We start from the raw sequence: 17,837 nt of genomic DNA on the forward strand, positions 1-17,837 counted from the left end.
AGTGTCGCCAAATTGCTCTCCTGGCAGGCCATAGCAGTTGTAAAACTCAGCTTGAAAATCTTTTGTAATTTGATAAACCAAAGATAATTAATATTGTCATAATTTGCATTTCTAGAAAACTAGTGAGGCTCATAATTTTTTCATACGTTTAATAACATTTGTGCTTCTGCGAATGAGCCTCCAACTCATTTTTCAATTAAAGTTTTAATAGTTTTACTTGATTTGTATAAGCTGTTTTATAAATTGACCTTTATTTATCAAATTTATACAGATATTTTCCTGTTAGCTTGCTTTTTTATTGTAGTCTCTTGTATACAGAATTTTTAAAAGTTTAGGCATGCAACAGGATCAACTTTTCATATTGCAGTTTCTTTTAAACTAAGGACAAATACTTATACACCCAGCAGTATAGAGAATTCTATTTCTCAGTGCTCTCAACAAAATTGAGCACTGTCATTTAGGAAAACATATTGACAAATGATGACATTGTTTGTAGTTTTTAAGTTCATTTTTTATATTGACATTTAAAAATTGTTTACCATTTGTATTTCTTATTTTGTTAAATTATCTACTCTGTTCTTTTAGGTGTTTTTCTAATCTGAATGATTATTCTTTTTTTTCCTCCCATTTTTTAAAGCTCTTTCTAAAGATACCGAATCACTTTGTCAGATAAATTTTAAACATTTTCTCCAATTTTCATTTGTCTTTTATTTGTATGAATTTTAACTGTTTGTGGCATTTTAATATGGCAAAGTTTTAAAATATTTTCTCCTAAAACCCAGCCATCTTTTACTTTATGAGTTTTTGGGTCATTTTTATGCTTAACATGTCCTTCCTGTAGTTAGTTATCTGTCACAAGGTTAAGTGTGTGACTCCTGTATTCCAGTGATCCCACTTTGAGGAGTCTCTTCAATAGAAATAATGGCGCCAGGGAAGAGTGGGCAGTAGTGGCCAGAGAGGGGAATTCACTGAATTGGGAGTTGGAAATTATAAGACTTGTTCTTTGGTAGAACTGGAACCGAAGGTGGCGAATTTAGGAAGGGACGCCATTCAACTCATCTGATATAAAACTGGCCTTTTGTTCTAAAATGCAAATATTCTCTTAAAATCACACCAAGAGCCATGGAATAAACTCTCAAATCAGTTAGCATGGGCCACAAGACAGTTCCAAATCACTACCGTTAACCAAACCTTTCCACAAATTGGCACTTAAAAAAAAACTGAGGTATAGTTGATATTACCATTATATTCGTTTCAGATGTACAATATAATCATTTGCTATCGGCACACATCATTTGCCATTTCATTGTTGCTTCTTCATAGTATGTGCCTGAAAACTCCTACTGATTCTTTAGGTCCCAAGTGCCCTCCTCTGTGGCACAATGACATTTCTCTAAACACGAAGTCATGCTCCCGAACAGACGGGAACCAGATGGCTTCCCCCTCTGCCCCCCACTCCCCCCCCCCCCCCGATTTTGGAGCCTGGCTAATTTATGATATTCTCAGATCTTTTTCAGAACAAGTACCATCACTTTCCCGATTCCCGTGGGTGTGTATGCGTCAAAATCAACGATAACATAGAGCCCCTCACAGACACACGGCCAGCCTCACCGCCCCCTGCGGCGGTTACACCACCTGCTGCGCTGAGGCACGCTCCCCAAGCTGCTGGGACCTGTCCTGGGCTCCCCGCCTCGGGGCAGGAAGGGATCAGAGGGGCCGGCTCGCTGCCCACACTCACAGCGGACGGAGAGCAGAGCAGGCCCGCCCGCCGGGGCGCCCTGGTACCTCGTACTGGTTCAGGAACATGTGCAGCTGCTGGACGCTGATGCGCAGGTCCGTCTCGTTGAACTCGTAGGGAATGTTCCAGCCCAGGGGCCCGAATTTCCGCCGCTCCTGGACCAACGCGTGGAAGAAGCAGAGGCCGTAGAGCAGCTTCTTGAATTCCCCCTGGAACGAGAAGGAACGGCCACCTCACTCCCCTCCCCGCCCTTTGCATCGCGCGGACCCTCCTGAAGACAGATCCTTCAGGAATGTCAGTGTCATCCTGCTGCTGGCGGGGCTCCGTGGTTGAGCGTCGACCTAGGAACCGGGAGGTCGGGGTTCGAGTCCCCGTCAGGGCCCATGGCCAGGTTGCGGGCTTAGTCCCCAGCAGGGGGCGTGCAGGAGGCGGCCGATCCATGATCCTCTCTGATCATGGGTGTTCCTCTCTCTCTCTCCCTCTTCCTTCCTCTCTGAAATCAATAAAAAATGTATTTTACAAAAAAGAGGACATGTCCATGTCATCAAAGAAAGGCTGAGGACGTGTTTCAGACTGAAGAAGGCAGGGAGCCTGGGAACTAAACATACACGGCCCCCAGGCCAATCCTGTAGCGGACAGGCCAGGGCTCTGAGGGACATCACTGACCCATTTGGAAAACAGGTGGGAGATCAGACACAACGGTGCAGCCTCATTCAATTTACTAACAAGTGCACCGGGTAAGAGAACGCCTCTGCCCTTGGCAGACAGACGCGAAGTACTTGCTTCGGAAGAGGGCCACGCACACCTGCCTCACCTGCGCGTGGGACACGGTACCAGGAGGCGAATGTGGGCACTGGGCTGGGGCTAGTCCTTGTGCGACTTTTCTGCTCGTAACTTTCCTGTGAGCTGACACATGTTTCCAAATAAAAAAAAATTAAAACCAAAAAATTAGGATGTGCTGCCGTGGGATTTGAGGAGACTTGGCTTTTGTTTTGGACGGTGGTTCATCACAGCCTTGGCTTCAAAGACGCGCGGCCGTCCCTGGAGAGACCTCCGATGGAGACGAAAGGGAGGACCATTTTGCAAAAAGGCTCCGTCCAGCTGGTGGACAGAGCAACGCCCTCACCGCCGGCCCGGCGTGACCTGCTCTTCAGGGCACAGGCAGCGCGAAAATTAGCCGGACCCAGGTCTCAGAAGCCGGCAGAAGGTCTCACTTCGTTTTAAATATACATGCCTTTTTTTTTCTTTTTCTTTTTTAGTACCCAGGACTTTTGTTTAATGAAAGTACTTCTTTATTTTTTAATGTTTCCTTTTGATGTAGACGTAAAACACATTCCGACATCGAGACTGTGAGCTTTTTAATGGCAGAAACTTACCGAGGTCCACAACCTCCCTTAAAACGAAACTCTTCCGTTTTTAATTACCGTAAGACGCTGAGGGACAGTTTCGGGTCGCAGACAGTCACCCGCGGGACCCTGATCAGGAACGCTGCGGGGGGCTTCCCTGCCTGCCCGATGCTGCAAAAGACCCTGTGAGCCCCATCCACCCAGGGGCAAAGCCATGGGGCTCTCGTTCTAGTTACACGGAGGAGATGCTTTTATATTTTAATTTAAAGATAGGGCTCCAGCCAGCAAATGGCTCGGTGAACATCCTGAAACAAGATGCTCCGACCTCGGGGGTTCCAGCTGGGAATGGCCTGCAGCGGCTCGCTAAATAGAAGGCTGCGTTATTAACGACACCCCAAGATCCCAGCTGAGCGGGGCCGGGCCGGCAGTAAAATTAAAATAAAACATTAATAAAATTGACTTCAGCACAGTCAATAACCAGTAATCAAAGCCAAGGGCGCCGCATGCGGGAGGGAGGCCGTTTGGGGTGGGGTTGTCCTCGGTGCATGCACCCACCCCCACCCCCCCACCCCCCCAGGGCTGGGCAAGACTGAGTGTCACTGACAGGCTTCTTGCAGCTGCCGAAGAACTCGGGGTCCGAGATGGGGTCCATGAGGTAGGAGCGGATGATGTTCGCCCGGAGGCCTTTCGGCGCCTCGTTGGTCATCTTCACCCCGTTCTGCAGGACGGCCACGGGGAAGTTGGGGGACGGGTAGCTTGTCAGCCACATCCGGAAGTCCGGGTGGGTGGACTCGGGGCTCAGCTCCTGCGGGAAGAGGAGCCGGATACAAAAGCACAAATAAGGTCCAGGAGAACTCTCCGGATGCCGTGGCTGGGAGGGCTGGCGGGGGGGTGGGGGGGGGCGGGAAGCATTTCATGAAAACAGAGTCCAGGCTGCGGTTTAAGGCAGAAAGAAGCCTTAACATGGGTCCCGCCCAGGAACAAGGGACCTGATACAGTGACATCATGTAGCCGCGAAGCAGACAGAGGGCCCGCATAACTCAGAACTGGCCGCAGTAAAGGCCAAAACGTCCCCCAAGACGTGTGTCGTCGTCGGTGCTGATGAAATACGGACAGAAGGGATCTCTGCCTCGGAGCGGGGTGGAGAACGACCCTTTTCACTTGTGGTTTGGGCCGTGGCCGTGCTGTGAGGACACGCACCGCGCTGCAGCTGTCAGTGTCACACCAAGCGGGGAGGAAAGAGCACCCGGAAGGGGGGGGCGGGTGTATCTAGAGCAGGAAGCACCTCACTGGAGCTGCTGGTTTCAGGGGCGAGCCAGGCCTGCAGGCCAGCGGGACCCCAGCCCTGTCCTGCGGCTGCGTGAACGGGGGATGATGGCCAGGGCCCTTCCCTCTCCCTACTCAGCTCTCGCTGCCTTGTCCTGTCGGTGGGGTCTGGTTTTAAACTTGCAAATCTCTATCAGTAAAGCAATGGTGAGCACCCCAGTGGAAAGGGGGGGTGAGTTGGGAAGGATGCATGGCGCCTGGGGGTGGGGGGGGTGAGTTAGGAAGGATGCATGGCGCCTGGGGGTAGGGGGGGTGAGTTGGGAAGGACGCATGGCGCCTGGGGGTGGGGGGGGGTGAGTTAGGAAGGATGCATGGCGCCTGGGGGTGGGGGGGGGTGAGTTAGGAAGGATGCATGGCGCCTGGGGGTGGGGGGGTGAGTCAGGAAGGATGCATGGCGCCTGGGGGTGGGGGGGTGAGTCAGGAAGGATGCATGGCGCCTGGGGGTGGGGGGTGAGTTGAGAAGGACGCCTGGCGCCTGGGGGTGGGGGGTGAGTTGGGAAGGATGCCTGGCGCCTGGGGGTGGGGGGGTGAGTTGAGAAGGATGCATGGCGCCTGGGGGTGGGGGGGTGAGTCAGGAAGGATGCATGGCGCCTGGAGGTGGGGGGGTGAGTCAGGAAGGATGCATGGTGCCTGGGGGTGGGGGGGTGAGTCAGGAAGGATGCATGGCGCCTGGGGGTGGGGGGGGTGAGTTGGGAAGGATGCATGGCGCCTGGGGGTAGGGGGGTGAGTCAGGAAGGATGCATGGCGCCTGGGGGTGGGGGGGTGAGTCAGGAAGGATGCATGGTGCCTGGGGGTGGGGGGGTGAGTCAGGAAGGACGCCTGGCGCCTGCGGGTCGGTGAAGGCCTGCACAGTGTGGGTCATGCCATCGCCTTGGTTGCTGAGGAGCGTGAGGCTCTGAGTGGGGAGGGGCTGGGCAATGAGGGGACACATCTCCTTTGTGTTTACTGAAACCAGGCACCAAGTGTTCTGCTTACTCGGCTGAGCGAAGGGGCTTTCTCTCTGACAGAGCGGGAAGTCCGGGACCAGGCCAAGGGGGTGGAAGGAGGCCCTTCGGTGTTAGACCCGCGGTGGCGGGATCACTGGCCACGAGGGTGAGGAGCGAAGGAAAGAAAAGCTGTTATCTTGGCACGCGTTCGTTTAGGGGGCCACGTGAATGTCTCCTGAAGAGCCTGCTTTGTGGGTTCAGCCCGGTGTGAAAAACGGGCGGGTTCTGTCTGCCCTGAGGTTCGCACCCTTCGAGGCTGCCCCCCGATGAGCCTGGCTCCTGTGAGGAGGGACTCAGCAGGGCCTGACTGTGCGCTCTGCCTGGTCCTGCAGCTCCCAGGCCAGCCCCCCCTCCTGTGGTCCAGCACCTACTCCCCGCCACCCTCCAAATTACAGGGTGGAAGGGACCTGCTTCCAAGGCACGCGGGGCACTAATTACACTGAGGGACTGCAAGCCAGGGACATAACGGCATTTCTCACCTCGCAAACTTTCTCAAGGGTTGGCATCCAAGAGGTGGCCAGGTGGCAATTCTGAAGAACCACCCACGTGCCGTCCTTGACCGCTTTTTCTAACATCTTCATAGCTATGGGCCCTTGGCCTTGACCAAGGGACAAAGAGCTAAGCTTTGTTCCCCCGTACCCCTGTGTGCGAGAATAAGCAAGGTGGGGGAGGGGGAGAAACAGCATTAGGACAGGAAACGTTACCATGAGCCATATTACTATTGGATTACGGAGCATCCTTCAAAGGTCTGAACGTACACAGCCCTAAGACAGCCCTACTGAGTACGAACCCTGTAACCGCTTAGGCAAAGAGCAAGTCAGCTCATGGCGGAAACGGTAGTGGTAGTATGTGAAAAATTTGGTAGGTTCTTGATTGCTGAGCTCAGGGATAGACAAGGAAATTAAGACTTAACATAAGGAGACGATGAAAAGGCGTGGTTGTTATGCAGCAACTGCTAAAATCCAAAGCCACAAAAAACAAACACAAAGAAAGATGAATAGACAGATGAACTTGTCCAAATCTTTGAATAATTATATTTTAACTAACTTAGCTCCTGCATAAAATTCAGAGAGGAAAAAATTAACCCTTAATACACATTTTAAAGTTCCGTCTCTCCCCCCCCCAAATATGTTTTTATTCATTTCAGAGAGAGGAAGGGAGAGAGAAACATCAATGATGAGAGAGAATCATCGATTGGCTGCCTCCTGCACATCCCCCACTGCGGATTGAGTCTGCAACCCGGGCATGTGCCCCGACCAGGAATTGAACTGTGACCTCCTGGTTCATAAGTTGATGCTCAACCACTGAGCCACACCGGGCCGGGTTTGACTTTTCTGTGAAGAATTCTGTGGGAATGTTTGCCTGGAATTCACTTCCATTGCATCCTGCTTCTGCTGCATCCTGCTCCCACTGCATCCTGCTCTTACTGCATCCTGCTCCCACTGCATCCTGCCCCCACTGCATCCTGCTCCCGCTGCATCCCGCTCTTACTGCATCCCGCTCCCGCTGCATCCCGCTCCCGCTGCATCCTGCTCCCACTGCATCCTGCTCCCGCTGCATCCCGCTCCCGCTGCATCCCGCTCCCTCTGCATCCCGCTCCCGCTGCATCCCGCTCCCGCTGCATCCTGCTCCCACTGCATCCTGCTCCCGCTGCATCCCGCTCCCGCTGCATCCCGCTCCCTCTGCATCCTGCTCCCGCTGCATCCCGCTCCCACTGCATCCCGCTCCCTCTGCATCCTGCTCCCGCTGCATCCCGCTCCCGCTGCATCCTGTCCTCACTGCATCCTGCTCCCGCTGCATCCCGCTCCCGCTGCATCCCGCTCTTACTGCATCCTGCTCCCACTGCATCCCGCTCCCTCTGCATCCTGCTCCCGCTGCATCCCGCTCCCGCTGCATCCCGCTCCCGCTGCATCCCGCTCCCGCTTCATCCCGCTCCCGCTGCATCCCGCTCCCGCTGCATCCCGCTCCCGCTGCATCCCGCTCCCTCTGCATCCTGCTCCCGCTGCATCCTGCTCCCGCTGCATCCCGCTCCCTCTGCATCCTGCTCCCGCTGCATCCCGCTCCCTCTGCATCCTGCTCCCGCTGCATCCTGCTCCCGCTGCATCCTGCTCCCACTGCATCCTGCTCTTACTGCATCCTGTGTTCACTGCATCCTGCTCCCGCTGCATCCTGCTCCCGCTGCATCCTGCTCTTACTGCATCCCGCTCCCACTGCATCCTGCTCCCACTGCATCCTGCTCTTACTGCATCCTGCGTTCACTGCATCCTGCTCCCGCTGCATCCTGCTTCCTCTGCATCCTGCTCCCTCTGCATCCTGCTCCCGCTGCATCCTGCTCCCACTGCATCCTGCTCCCACTGCATCCTGCTCTTACTGCATCCTGCGTTCACTGCATCCTGCTCCCACTGCATCCTGCTCTTACTGCATCCTGTGTTCACTGCATCCTGCTCCCGCTGCATCCTGCTCCCTCTGCATCCTGCTCTTACTGCATCCCGCTCCCACTGCATCCTGCTCCCACTGCATCCTGCTCTTACTGCATCCTGCGTTCACTGCATCCTGCTCCCGCTGCATCCTGCTCCCACTGCATCCTGCTCTTACTGCATCCTGCGTTCACTGCATCCTGCTCCCGCTGCATCCTGCTCCCACTGCATCCTGCTCTTACTGCATCCTGCGTTCACTGCATCCTGTTCCCACTGCATCCTGCTCCCGCTGCATCCTGCTCCCGCTGCATCCTGCTCCCGCTGCATCCTGCTCCCACTGCATCCTGTGCTCACTGCATCCTGTGCTCACTGCATCCTGCTCTTACTGCATCCTGCTCCCGCTGCATCCTGCTCCCACTGCATCCTGCTCTTACTGCATCCTGCTCTTACTGCATCCTGCTCCCACTGCATCCTGCTCCCGCTGCATCCTGCTCCCGCTGCATCCTGTGCTCACTGCATCCTGTGCTCACTGCATCCTGCTCCCGCTGCATCCTGCTCCCACTGCATCCTGCTCCATCCCTTGCTGCCTCTGGACGCAGGGTCTGCATCTCCCTGAGCTCCCTCTGGGGCAGCAGCTGCCTGCACACGCTTTGGAGAGGCGTGGTGCTAAGAACCCTACCACATCGGCTGCGCCTACTCAAAGGCCTTCATGAAAAGGCCCCGCAGGAGACGGCCCCCATACATCACGCACCCCATCTCCTGCGCACCACAGCCCCCCCCCCCCCCCTAGCGCTTCCTTAACCATCAGCGAGTGCTCAGTCCCTCCATCGGTCCTCTGGTCTCTAAGAAGCAGCCAACGCAAAGCATTAAAATAGCAGCTGGCCTGGTGAAGAGGATGTTAGCCATTCAGCTACGGGAGCTTTGAGAATCTACTTCCCCTCCGCTGCTCAGCATCCCTATCTGTAAACGAACACCACCGTCATGTACCTCGTGGGCCTGCTGTGAGCATTAAGACAGAAAGCGGCAGAAACAGCTACAGCAAAGGTACTCCGCAAAAGTGGTGTGGTGGCTTTAGAAACATCGGCACTATTACCGTAAACTGCTATTTTGATTAGACCGAAAGGGAAAAATGTCAACTCAAAAATGCCAGCTGCTTGTTTATTATTTTCTTGTTCTAGGATGTCTGAGGTAAGAACGTTGACAGTAAATCCATTTCCCCATTGAAAAGCCTCGAAATGTGCCTCTTAGACTAGAAACTGGCAAAGTGACCGGAAGGTAGGGTTGTTCTAGAGCAGTGGTCGGCAAACTCATTAGTCAACAGAGCCAAATATCAACAGTACAACGATTGAAATTTCTTTTGAGAGCCAAATTTTTTAAACCTAAACTTCTTCTAATGCCACTTCTTCAAAACAGACACGCCCAGGCCGTGGTATTTTGTGGAAGAGCCACACTCCAGGGGCCAGAGAGCCGCATGTGGCTCGCGAGCCACGGTTTGCCGACCACGGGTCTAGAGATTCGGGGGAGGTCCCCTTCAGAGGCTGGGAGAGAAGCCGGCCGAGAGGGGGTCCCCAGGGTCACGGTGAGTCCTGAATCTGTTAAATCAACCCCAGCGCACACACAGGGCCCATTAGGTCGCAGAGATGCCCCTCCCCGCAAAGGGAAAGCGAAGCCAATGCCCCCCGGCCCCGCATTCTGGTTTTATGGTTGAGATAAGGAGTAGTTCTCATATCAGTGTGGCCGCTTACATACCAATGTCCTGGGACTCTGTCAGCCTCCCAGGTCCAAGTCTCTCAAGGGCTGAGTGAGTAACACATTTTTACCTTTTCCTCACCCCTTAGCGTTTCAAGTATAAACAAGTACATATATATATAGTAATGTACACACACACACACCACGCACACGCACACACACACCACGCACACGCACACACCACGCACACACATACAACACACACAACACGCACACACACAACACACACACACAGATAACTGCATCTATTTGAAGGCACCTGGTCATCAGCAAATTTGAGCAGGGCGGCCATGGGGTCGGCCCCCGGAGAGAGCACGAAAATCAGGGGCGCACAGCAGTTGCTGTCTGCGAACGCCTTGGACAGGTTAAAGGGGGGCGGCTCAATGAACATGCGCCCCAGCTTGCTGGTTATAAATTCTTGCAGCATTGGAATAACCTGGAAAGGAACGAGGATATATTAGCAAGAACACTGCACATCTGCGAGGGTGTTTTCCTTAAGTGTTCGTTAAGTCAAGGCCGGTGGAGATCAAAGCCATTGCTGCATCTGCGTGCCTTTCCCTCGCCCTGGGGTGGACGTGTGTGTGACTGAGGGTGTGAGCGTGAGGAGCTGACAGTGGAGAGATCGCTGGGCTTAAATTAGAGCTTTAATCCTCTCCCAATAATTCTGTAGATGCACTCCAACACAGAAAAGGCATGGAAGAGGAACAACACATTTGTAAGTACCGTGACACCGAGACCTAACGAACAAGGTGACGCCTATATTGCTGGTGCACGTAAGTGTTTCCGGAAGGAATGAGTGGATGCCTACTCTGGGCCCTCCTTTTGGGAGGGGGGGATTCTAGGGACAGAAATCCTAAACTCGAAGCACAGACTGATAAACTCACCGGGAAGTGCTGTTTCCAGATGAGCTCTGTCCTGGTTTAGCTACGGGGATGGGCACGGCTGCCAGGCTATTGCAGGGGACGGACAGTACCGGGGCCCAGCCTCGTCCCCCACTTCCCCTTAGGATTGCTCCCCGGAGCTGGTCTTTTCTCCCGAGATGAAAACAACAGCTGTTCGTGGCCTCGTCCCCCAACAGGCAGCCTTCTTTTCTCACACAGTTTTACAAACAAAAGGAAAGCTCTGGCCTTGGGGTGAGGGTGAGGGGTGAGGGGCGCCCCTGCGATGGCTGGGCAGGTGGCTGCCGCGCCTGCACCCGTGGCGCTGGACGGGTGAGCAGAGACAGACATCAGTGTTTCGGGGTGGTTTTTGGTGGTTAATCCCCTCCTGGGGATATTTTCCCATTTATTTTATTATTATCATTAATTTTGGAGAGAGTGGGAGGAGGAGAGACAGAGAGAGAGAGAAACATCGAAGTGAGAGAGATACAATGGCTGGGTGCCTCCCGCAAGCGCCCTGACCAGGGCTGGGATGGAGCCCGGGACCCTGCAGTCCGTGGGCTGACGCTCTAGTCCTCAAACTCCGGCCCGCGGGCCACATGCGGCCCGCCGAGGACATGGATCCGGCCCGCCGGGTGCCGCTGCCTGTCCTGCTTAGCAGCCGACTTGTCCCGGGCCTGCAGTGCGCATAGGAATTTGTTCATAGTTTTTTTTTAAACTATAGTCCGGCCCTCCCATGGTCTGAGGGACAGTGACCTGGCCCCCTGTTTAAAAAGTTCAAGGACCCCTGCTAGCCACTGAGCAAAGCCAGCCTGGGCTGTGTGTCCTTTTTAGGGTTAAAACTGAACAAGGCTCGCTTGCTCCTGGGACTGAGCCTCACTCCCGGGGTCAACGACTCTGTTGGCCTTTCAGTTTGCAAGGCGCTGGCTGGGGTTTGCTTCTGCAACCCCATCTCGCCAGCAATAGGCTTGTAGAGTGACATCTGTCAGTAACAAAGACTACAGACCAATCTAGGCAGCCGCTTTCCAAAGGCAGGAGCGAAGTCTGTGGTCTCCCATGTATGTTTTTCTACAAATCGCAAGTAAGATTTATCGGCGGTCAGAGGAACTTATCCTCTATAATAAAAGGCTAATATGCAAATCGACCGAATGGTGGAATGACTGGTCGCTATGATGCGCACTGGCCACCAGGGGGCAGATGCTCAGCGCAGGAGCTGCCTCCTGTGGTCAGTACACGGCCCCTGTGGGAGCGTCGCTCAGCCAGAAGCCGGGCTCACAGACTGCGAGGGTTCCAGACTGCAAGAGGTGGCAGGCCGGCCTGAGGGGACCCCGTCCCTACCCCAGTATGTTGTGCACCGGGCCTCTAGTTAACTTATATTTGACAAGTTTCTTAGTGGAAGCGGATTGATTTGCTTCTTGTTTACAGTTCAGGAGAGAACCGTGGCCAGGAGCTCTCCCTTTTTGTAAACAGACCCAAACCTTCCTCACCTCAGTCTTTACCCACTTGCTACACTGCTTTGCTGAACGAAACCCTGTAGACTTGAATTTATAGACTGTTAAAGGAACATGCAAGCCATCTGATTGCTCTGTGGCGACCTAGTGAGCATCTCGTACATCTTTCCAAACATGAGCAGCAGAGAACCTGGCGAATGTGGACTCTTGCCTGGGTGGAGCTGGTTTTGAGGGGAGAGCAGCAGAAAGGAGACCCCAAAAATTGTGCTGACAGATAAAGGATATTATAAACAAGTGTTAACGCAATTGCTAATTTTCCTGGTGGACATTATAGTATCCGATGACTTAGATATTGCAAAGAAATAAAATCTATGTGGTACTAGCCTAAATGTTAGCTCCACACAGCACGGGTACTTTCTCTGGTACGCTAATACCATTTTACTTTGGAAAACGACTCTTTTGAAAGCATAACCTCCATATGTGTTTTAAAATAGATAGATTCCAAAATGAATCATTCCCCACCACGTTTTGGAGTACCTGAAAACGGTGAGACTGGAGGGTTTGCTCACGTAAGAGCACACTAACAGTCGTTTTATATTAAGGATGACAGAGGTGACGGAACATGTGGACAGCCTGTCACTTGGGATAAACCGAGTTGTGCCGCGTGGTAAACCATTTCCGGGTCTTGGTGGCTTACCCCAACTGAAGCTTCTTCTTGCCGCTTGGAAGTCACCGGGCTGTGTGGGCAACTCACGCTCCCTGTGCGGGCTCAGCTATGCAGCCGGCTCACGGCACTTCAGTTCTACACGTGATCCCACCGCTCTGCTGGCCGGAGAGTCCCGGGACATCTCACAGCAGAGTCCAATGCTCACGTGTTACGGGCCAAAGCAAGGTGGCATGGCCAATCCCCCCACCGAGTGTGTGCAGGAGAGCGGAACTGCACGTCCTGCTGAGAAGCGTTAATGTCCACACTCATCCCTTAGGTACGGAGGCCCGAGCGGAGACAGAGGGAGATCACAAGATGGGGCTAACGTATTAGAGCATCAGTCTATGTGGTGGTGGGGGTCAGGGGGAGAGATCAACCAAAGGACTTGTATGCATGCATATAAGCCGAACCAGTGGTCACGGACAACAGGGGGTAGGGGCATGCGTGGGGAGGGGTTTGGGATGGGAATGGGGGGATGAGGACAAATATGTGATACCTTAATCAATAAAGAAATTAATAAAAAAAACAATTTTAGCAAATAAAAAAATAAATAAAATAAAGTATTAGAGCAGCTAACGGGTGGGGAACGTCCGGCCCTTGGGCCCTGTAAGACCCGGAAAACCATTTGGCCTGGCCCTACCAAAGCATTAGAGATGAGCTAATCAGATGTTTGACCAAATACAGCAGGCTAATTTTTGAGTGGATAATTTTGTATGGCCCGCAAGTGATGTTATAAATATTCAAATGGCCCTTGGCAGAATAAAGGTTCCCTACCCCTGAAGAGAAGGATGAAACCACAAGTTGAACCTCAATTGACTTAACAACAAAAACATACACACAAACAAAACCTCTCTGCTTGAATATCTATCTCCCCAGCTCCCTCAAAAACACACTAAAGAGAGAATGACTATGGAAAATAATATTTGATCTGTTTGGTAGCTCAATGTATTTTCAGATTAAACTGTCAATTTTTTTAAAACATAAAACTGGGGAAAAGATATTTACAAGATGAAATGGCTATCATTGGGAAATGGTTCATTAATCACTTTTAATTAAATTTAATTAAAGCAGGAACAGAAGGTTCTTTGTTTTTCAAATACTGAGGCAAGAAGGTCATGAGTACATGTGGAGACATTTTAGTATGAAAGTCTTATTAGCTTAGAGAACAAAGTGAAAACCTTTGAAAATTCTAATTAAAAGTTCTAAAGGAGGAAGCCATCCTCGGCAAGCATTGGAAACATTTCCCGTCCTTCCTTGTTAATAGCTGAGGCAGAACGTCTTAGGCTGCACCCTAAGGTTTCAGTGGGGAGTCATTTTTCACAAGGGCTCCCCTGGGGACCTTCCAGCCGGCCGTCGTTTAATGATGCCTCTCAAACGCCCGTGTCACTCCCGGGACTGGAGAGCAGGGCAGCCTCAGGCTTTCATGGGCCCATCGTGGGCCCCCTCCTCCATTAAAACAATTTAAAAATTACATTTTACGATTGTTTTGATATCATTACAAATAGAATACAGACTGGATTACACTTTCTGATCATAAAAGAAATGAAAACGTCTTCACGGACCCCTAAAAGTGTCCTGGGATCCCGGGCACTTTGCCTAGCGGACACGCGGGCCCTGGCCAAGTCCAGCAAGGACTCCGTGTGCTCACTGCACGGATGACGACTTAGAGAGGAAGGAGTGCCTCCTTCCCACGTTAGCGCTGACGTGGATGAAAACATTTAAAGAAATACTGCTTTCACCATCTACATCCTGCTTTCTTGCTTTGTTTTGTTTTGTTAGGATGGAGGTATTGTCTTACATTCCTTAGCAACTTAAATTGTGACTATGGTAAGTGCTGAAATAATTGTGTATTACTTCTACTTGAGTAGGAACAATGGATAATTAGGATATTTTTTCAATTTCCCCCCCAATAATGTCTCTATTTTTTCAGAGTATATGGCTATCTCTGTGGACATGAACTATTGTACTTAAGTGAATACTTCTTTTAATAGAGTACAATTACATATCATAATACAAATCAGAATACTGATGAGTACTAAAATTTGCTGACATACAGGTCAGCTGGTAGATGGTTATATGATTTATTATTTGAGGAAAATAAAACTAAAATTGTTGAAATTTTACTTTGTAGTCAGCAATAATAAATGTCTTAAAAATAATATCCTATTAATTTTCCAAAGGCCAACAAAGAACTATATACAAGGATAGCATTTGAAGAACCAGATATCCTAGTATATTAGCTTGAGGTTAACATCATTGACTAATTTTATTGAAATGATAAGAATAAAAATGAGATCACAGCATAGAAAGGAAGTCAGCTGTGAGAAATTGGGGAAGCATACTTTAGAAGGAAGCCTCATAAAATAAATAAAGCTATAAAATGTAATCTGAATTTAGTGTGGTTTTAGTAACTATGCAAACTTTTGGAAAAATGGCTGAATGAAGAAGAAGTGGGGTCATCCCCCGGCGCCCCGCCCCCTGTGATACAGAAGGAACACAGGTTTGCTGAGTGTGGAGGGAGGAGGAGCCCCAGGAGCTGAGCTGCTTTCAAAGCTCACATTTACCTTGTCCGGCCTCAGGCAACGGATGATGAGCATCCTCTGAAAATCATTCATTTTGTCTTCCCAAGGTTCAGGGAAAGTCTCATGATGTGGCTCCTGAAATTACAGCGGATATAAATCAACATCATTTTGGAGATGATTTCTAAAACTAACACAAAACAGTATTTTGACTTATAAGTCATTATTTAAGAGAAAACATAATGACTAAGATGAAATCAAGAATGCTGAAGTAAGTTTTATTAGGTCAGGGCAAAGCTATGAAACAAGGAATGAAGAGAAAATTGAAAACACCACAGAGGAATGAGAACCAGGACACAAACTAAGCAAGTTAATCTCAGTATGAATAGTAATCAGTAAATAAAATGATCCCTATTATGAAAAAAAAAATAAATGTGCATATGAAGCTTTATTCCCATTATTTCTCCAAGGGCATGTAAAAGTATCTACTACTTTCATCATCTATATTAATAAAAGGGTAATATGCTAATTAGACCACGTCTACCGGACATCTTCTGGACAAAGCCACGGTGGCGGGGGCCGAGGCAGATGCGGTTAGGGGCGATCAGGCCAGCAGGGGAGAGCAGTTAGGGGTGATCAGGTAGGCAGGCAGAGTGGTAGGTGTGATCAGGCAGAGGCAGTCGAGCGGTTAGGAGCCAGCGGTTCCAGATTGCGAGAGGATGCAGGCTGGGCTGAGTGACCACCCCCCCCCCGCCCCCATGCACGAATTTCGTGCACTGGGCCTCTAGTCTACTTATAAAAATAAACACTTATTACAAAAGAAGGGCATTTTACTAAAATTTATTGTGTTATTTCTTGGTTTGAACAATTTTTGGTACCTTTTTTATGAAGAATACTTGAGAATGTGCATAGTAAAAAAGCCAAAAATTAAGAGAGTTATTACAAATGTATAAGAAGGGAGGAATCAAGATCCCAGGAGGGTAACCTTGAAAAAAGGGGGACGGTTGTACCTTTGAAGCTTCAGGGAAGGCTACGCAGTATCTCAGATCAGAAATCTCCACACTTTGGTATAGTGAACAAATTTCTATTTCAAATTAGAATGAAGTACTCACAAAATATATTTATCTCTCGGAAATATGTTTGTATTACTAGCAAGGAGAGAGCCAAAGAGACCTGTCCAAAATATTTGAATTCATGCGTAGGCACAATCTAGCCATCATGTGTAATGCAACAAATACGTTTTGTTCTCCACGGACTTGCCTCTTTCTTGCCTCCTCCCAGCTTCCCCACACAGAGCTCTTGTAGATTAAATCCAAGGAAAGCAGAATGTCAGGAGAGTAGAAACAAAGGAATAGAAAAAAAATGTAACTGGGGATTAGCAAAATATTAGCACTTGTACCTAAAAAATTCGGGAAGGCAACCATTTCTTTAATGTTAACTATAATAGTCTCCAATTAGCAAGACAAGGCTTCATAGAAATATCTGAGAAGTACTAGCTCTTTCCTCTCCTCAAACGACATGTGATATGAAATGAAAACATTAGCTTGTATCCTGCATCCAAAAAAATCTAAACAATAGCTGTTTGGTAAAATGTCAGCTCATCTGCTGTTATGACTGCCAAAGTATAAGTAGATACTAAATAAAAACCTGGCATGGAAATTAAAAAATAGTATTTTTAAGGCCCATGCAACTTTCATGCTTCTCCGCTCTTCAAGGAATTTGAAGTTCAAACAGAACCACTGATTTAGAAGGTGGTTCTACACTTGGACATTTAACATCTGACCAGCCTACTTAAAGCTTACTTGAATCTTGTTTGTATTCAAAAATAAGAACATGTTATTGAACATTTTCTCCACTTGAAAATTTTGGAAAGCAAGAGCATGGAGAACATACCAAACTGTCATAGACTCTTTTCCACCCATCCTTTAGGTGTATAAACTCCTTCCGAATGGCTTTAAAGGTGGGCAACTCATCCAGGCGACATATCTCATCCCAGGACTTCTGAGGAAGCCACATACAGGGGTTCGTGTAAGGGTTATCCAGGCCGATGCCGCCCGTGAGCAGAAATCTCCACTCAGCTTTATTAATCTTAAAAAAACAAACACACAAAAAAAGCAGCATGACTAGTCAGAAGTGAGTTTACCTCATAAATAGTAAATTACAGCTGTTTTTAAAATGGACAGTTGATTTTCAAGTTTCAGGTGTGGTTCATATGAAATCCTATAGCTACTGAGATAGTTCAGTACTTATCAATGAGAAACCATTGTATCTATCATAACCATTTTCAAAAAATTGTTCCATCTTAAAAAACTACTTTTCAATGACTTTCTCCAGAATTACTCCTTTAACATGAGAATCTGAACATATTCTCTTTGGATATATGTTTTTCCAAATGGCCGCTTAGAGTGTTGCTGGCCCCAGAAGTTGTGGCAAGACAGAAAGCCATCCATCTGCCATATTTTCAATTATTTTCCATAAAATATAAGAAAGTGCTGTTATGAAACTTCTGTGAGAAATGCAAAAATAAGTCCTTTAGTCCTTCAGAATTCCACCAATAGATCACCATATGAAACCAGTAAGTCTTAGACACATCAGTGTACAAAATACTGAATTCACACACGCCAGGCCTCCATCCTCACAGTGCTCCTTTGTTTTAAATGAATGGATTTCAAACATGGTAAAATGTGTGAAAGGTATTGTTCATCACACACAGATTTGTCC

The 17,837-nt window shown here is 49.6% G+C and overlaps 1 protein-coding gene across 1 annotated transcript in view; it reads right to left on the reverse strand.

Moving 5' to 3' along the window:
- Positions 1 to 17,837, reverse strand: part of DNAH7 (dynein axonemal heavy chain 7) — a gene marked incomplete at its 5' end in the record, with an annotated part of 175,496 nt that overhangs the window by 16,939 nt on the left and 140,720 nt on the right. Inside the window, 6 exons of the mRNA XM_080671125.1 lie at positions 1,786 to 1,947; positions 3,689 to 3,889; positions 5,876 to 6,037; positions 9,822 to 9,998; positions 15,162 to 15,254; positions 17,010 to 17,204. Of these exons, the coding sequence (XP_080527251.1) occupies positions 1,786 to 1,947; positions 3,689 to 3,889; positions 5,876 to 6,037; positions 9,822 to 9,998; positions 15,162 to 15,254; positions 17,010 to 17,204 (990 nt within the window). The remainder of the gene's footprint in view (positions 1 to 1,785; positions 1,948 to 3,688; positions 3,890 to 5,875; positions 6,038 to 9,821; positions 9,999 to 15,161; positions 15,255 to 17,009; positions 17,205 to 17,837) is intronic.

Source organism: Plecotus auritus, assembly GCF_963455305.1.
Source record: "Plecotus auritus genome assembly, chromosome: 5".
Classification (NCBI taxonomy): domain Eukaryota; kingdom Metazoa; phylum Chordata; class Mammalia; order Chiroptera; family Vespertilionidae; genus Plecotus; species Plecotus auritus.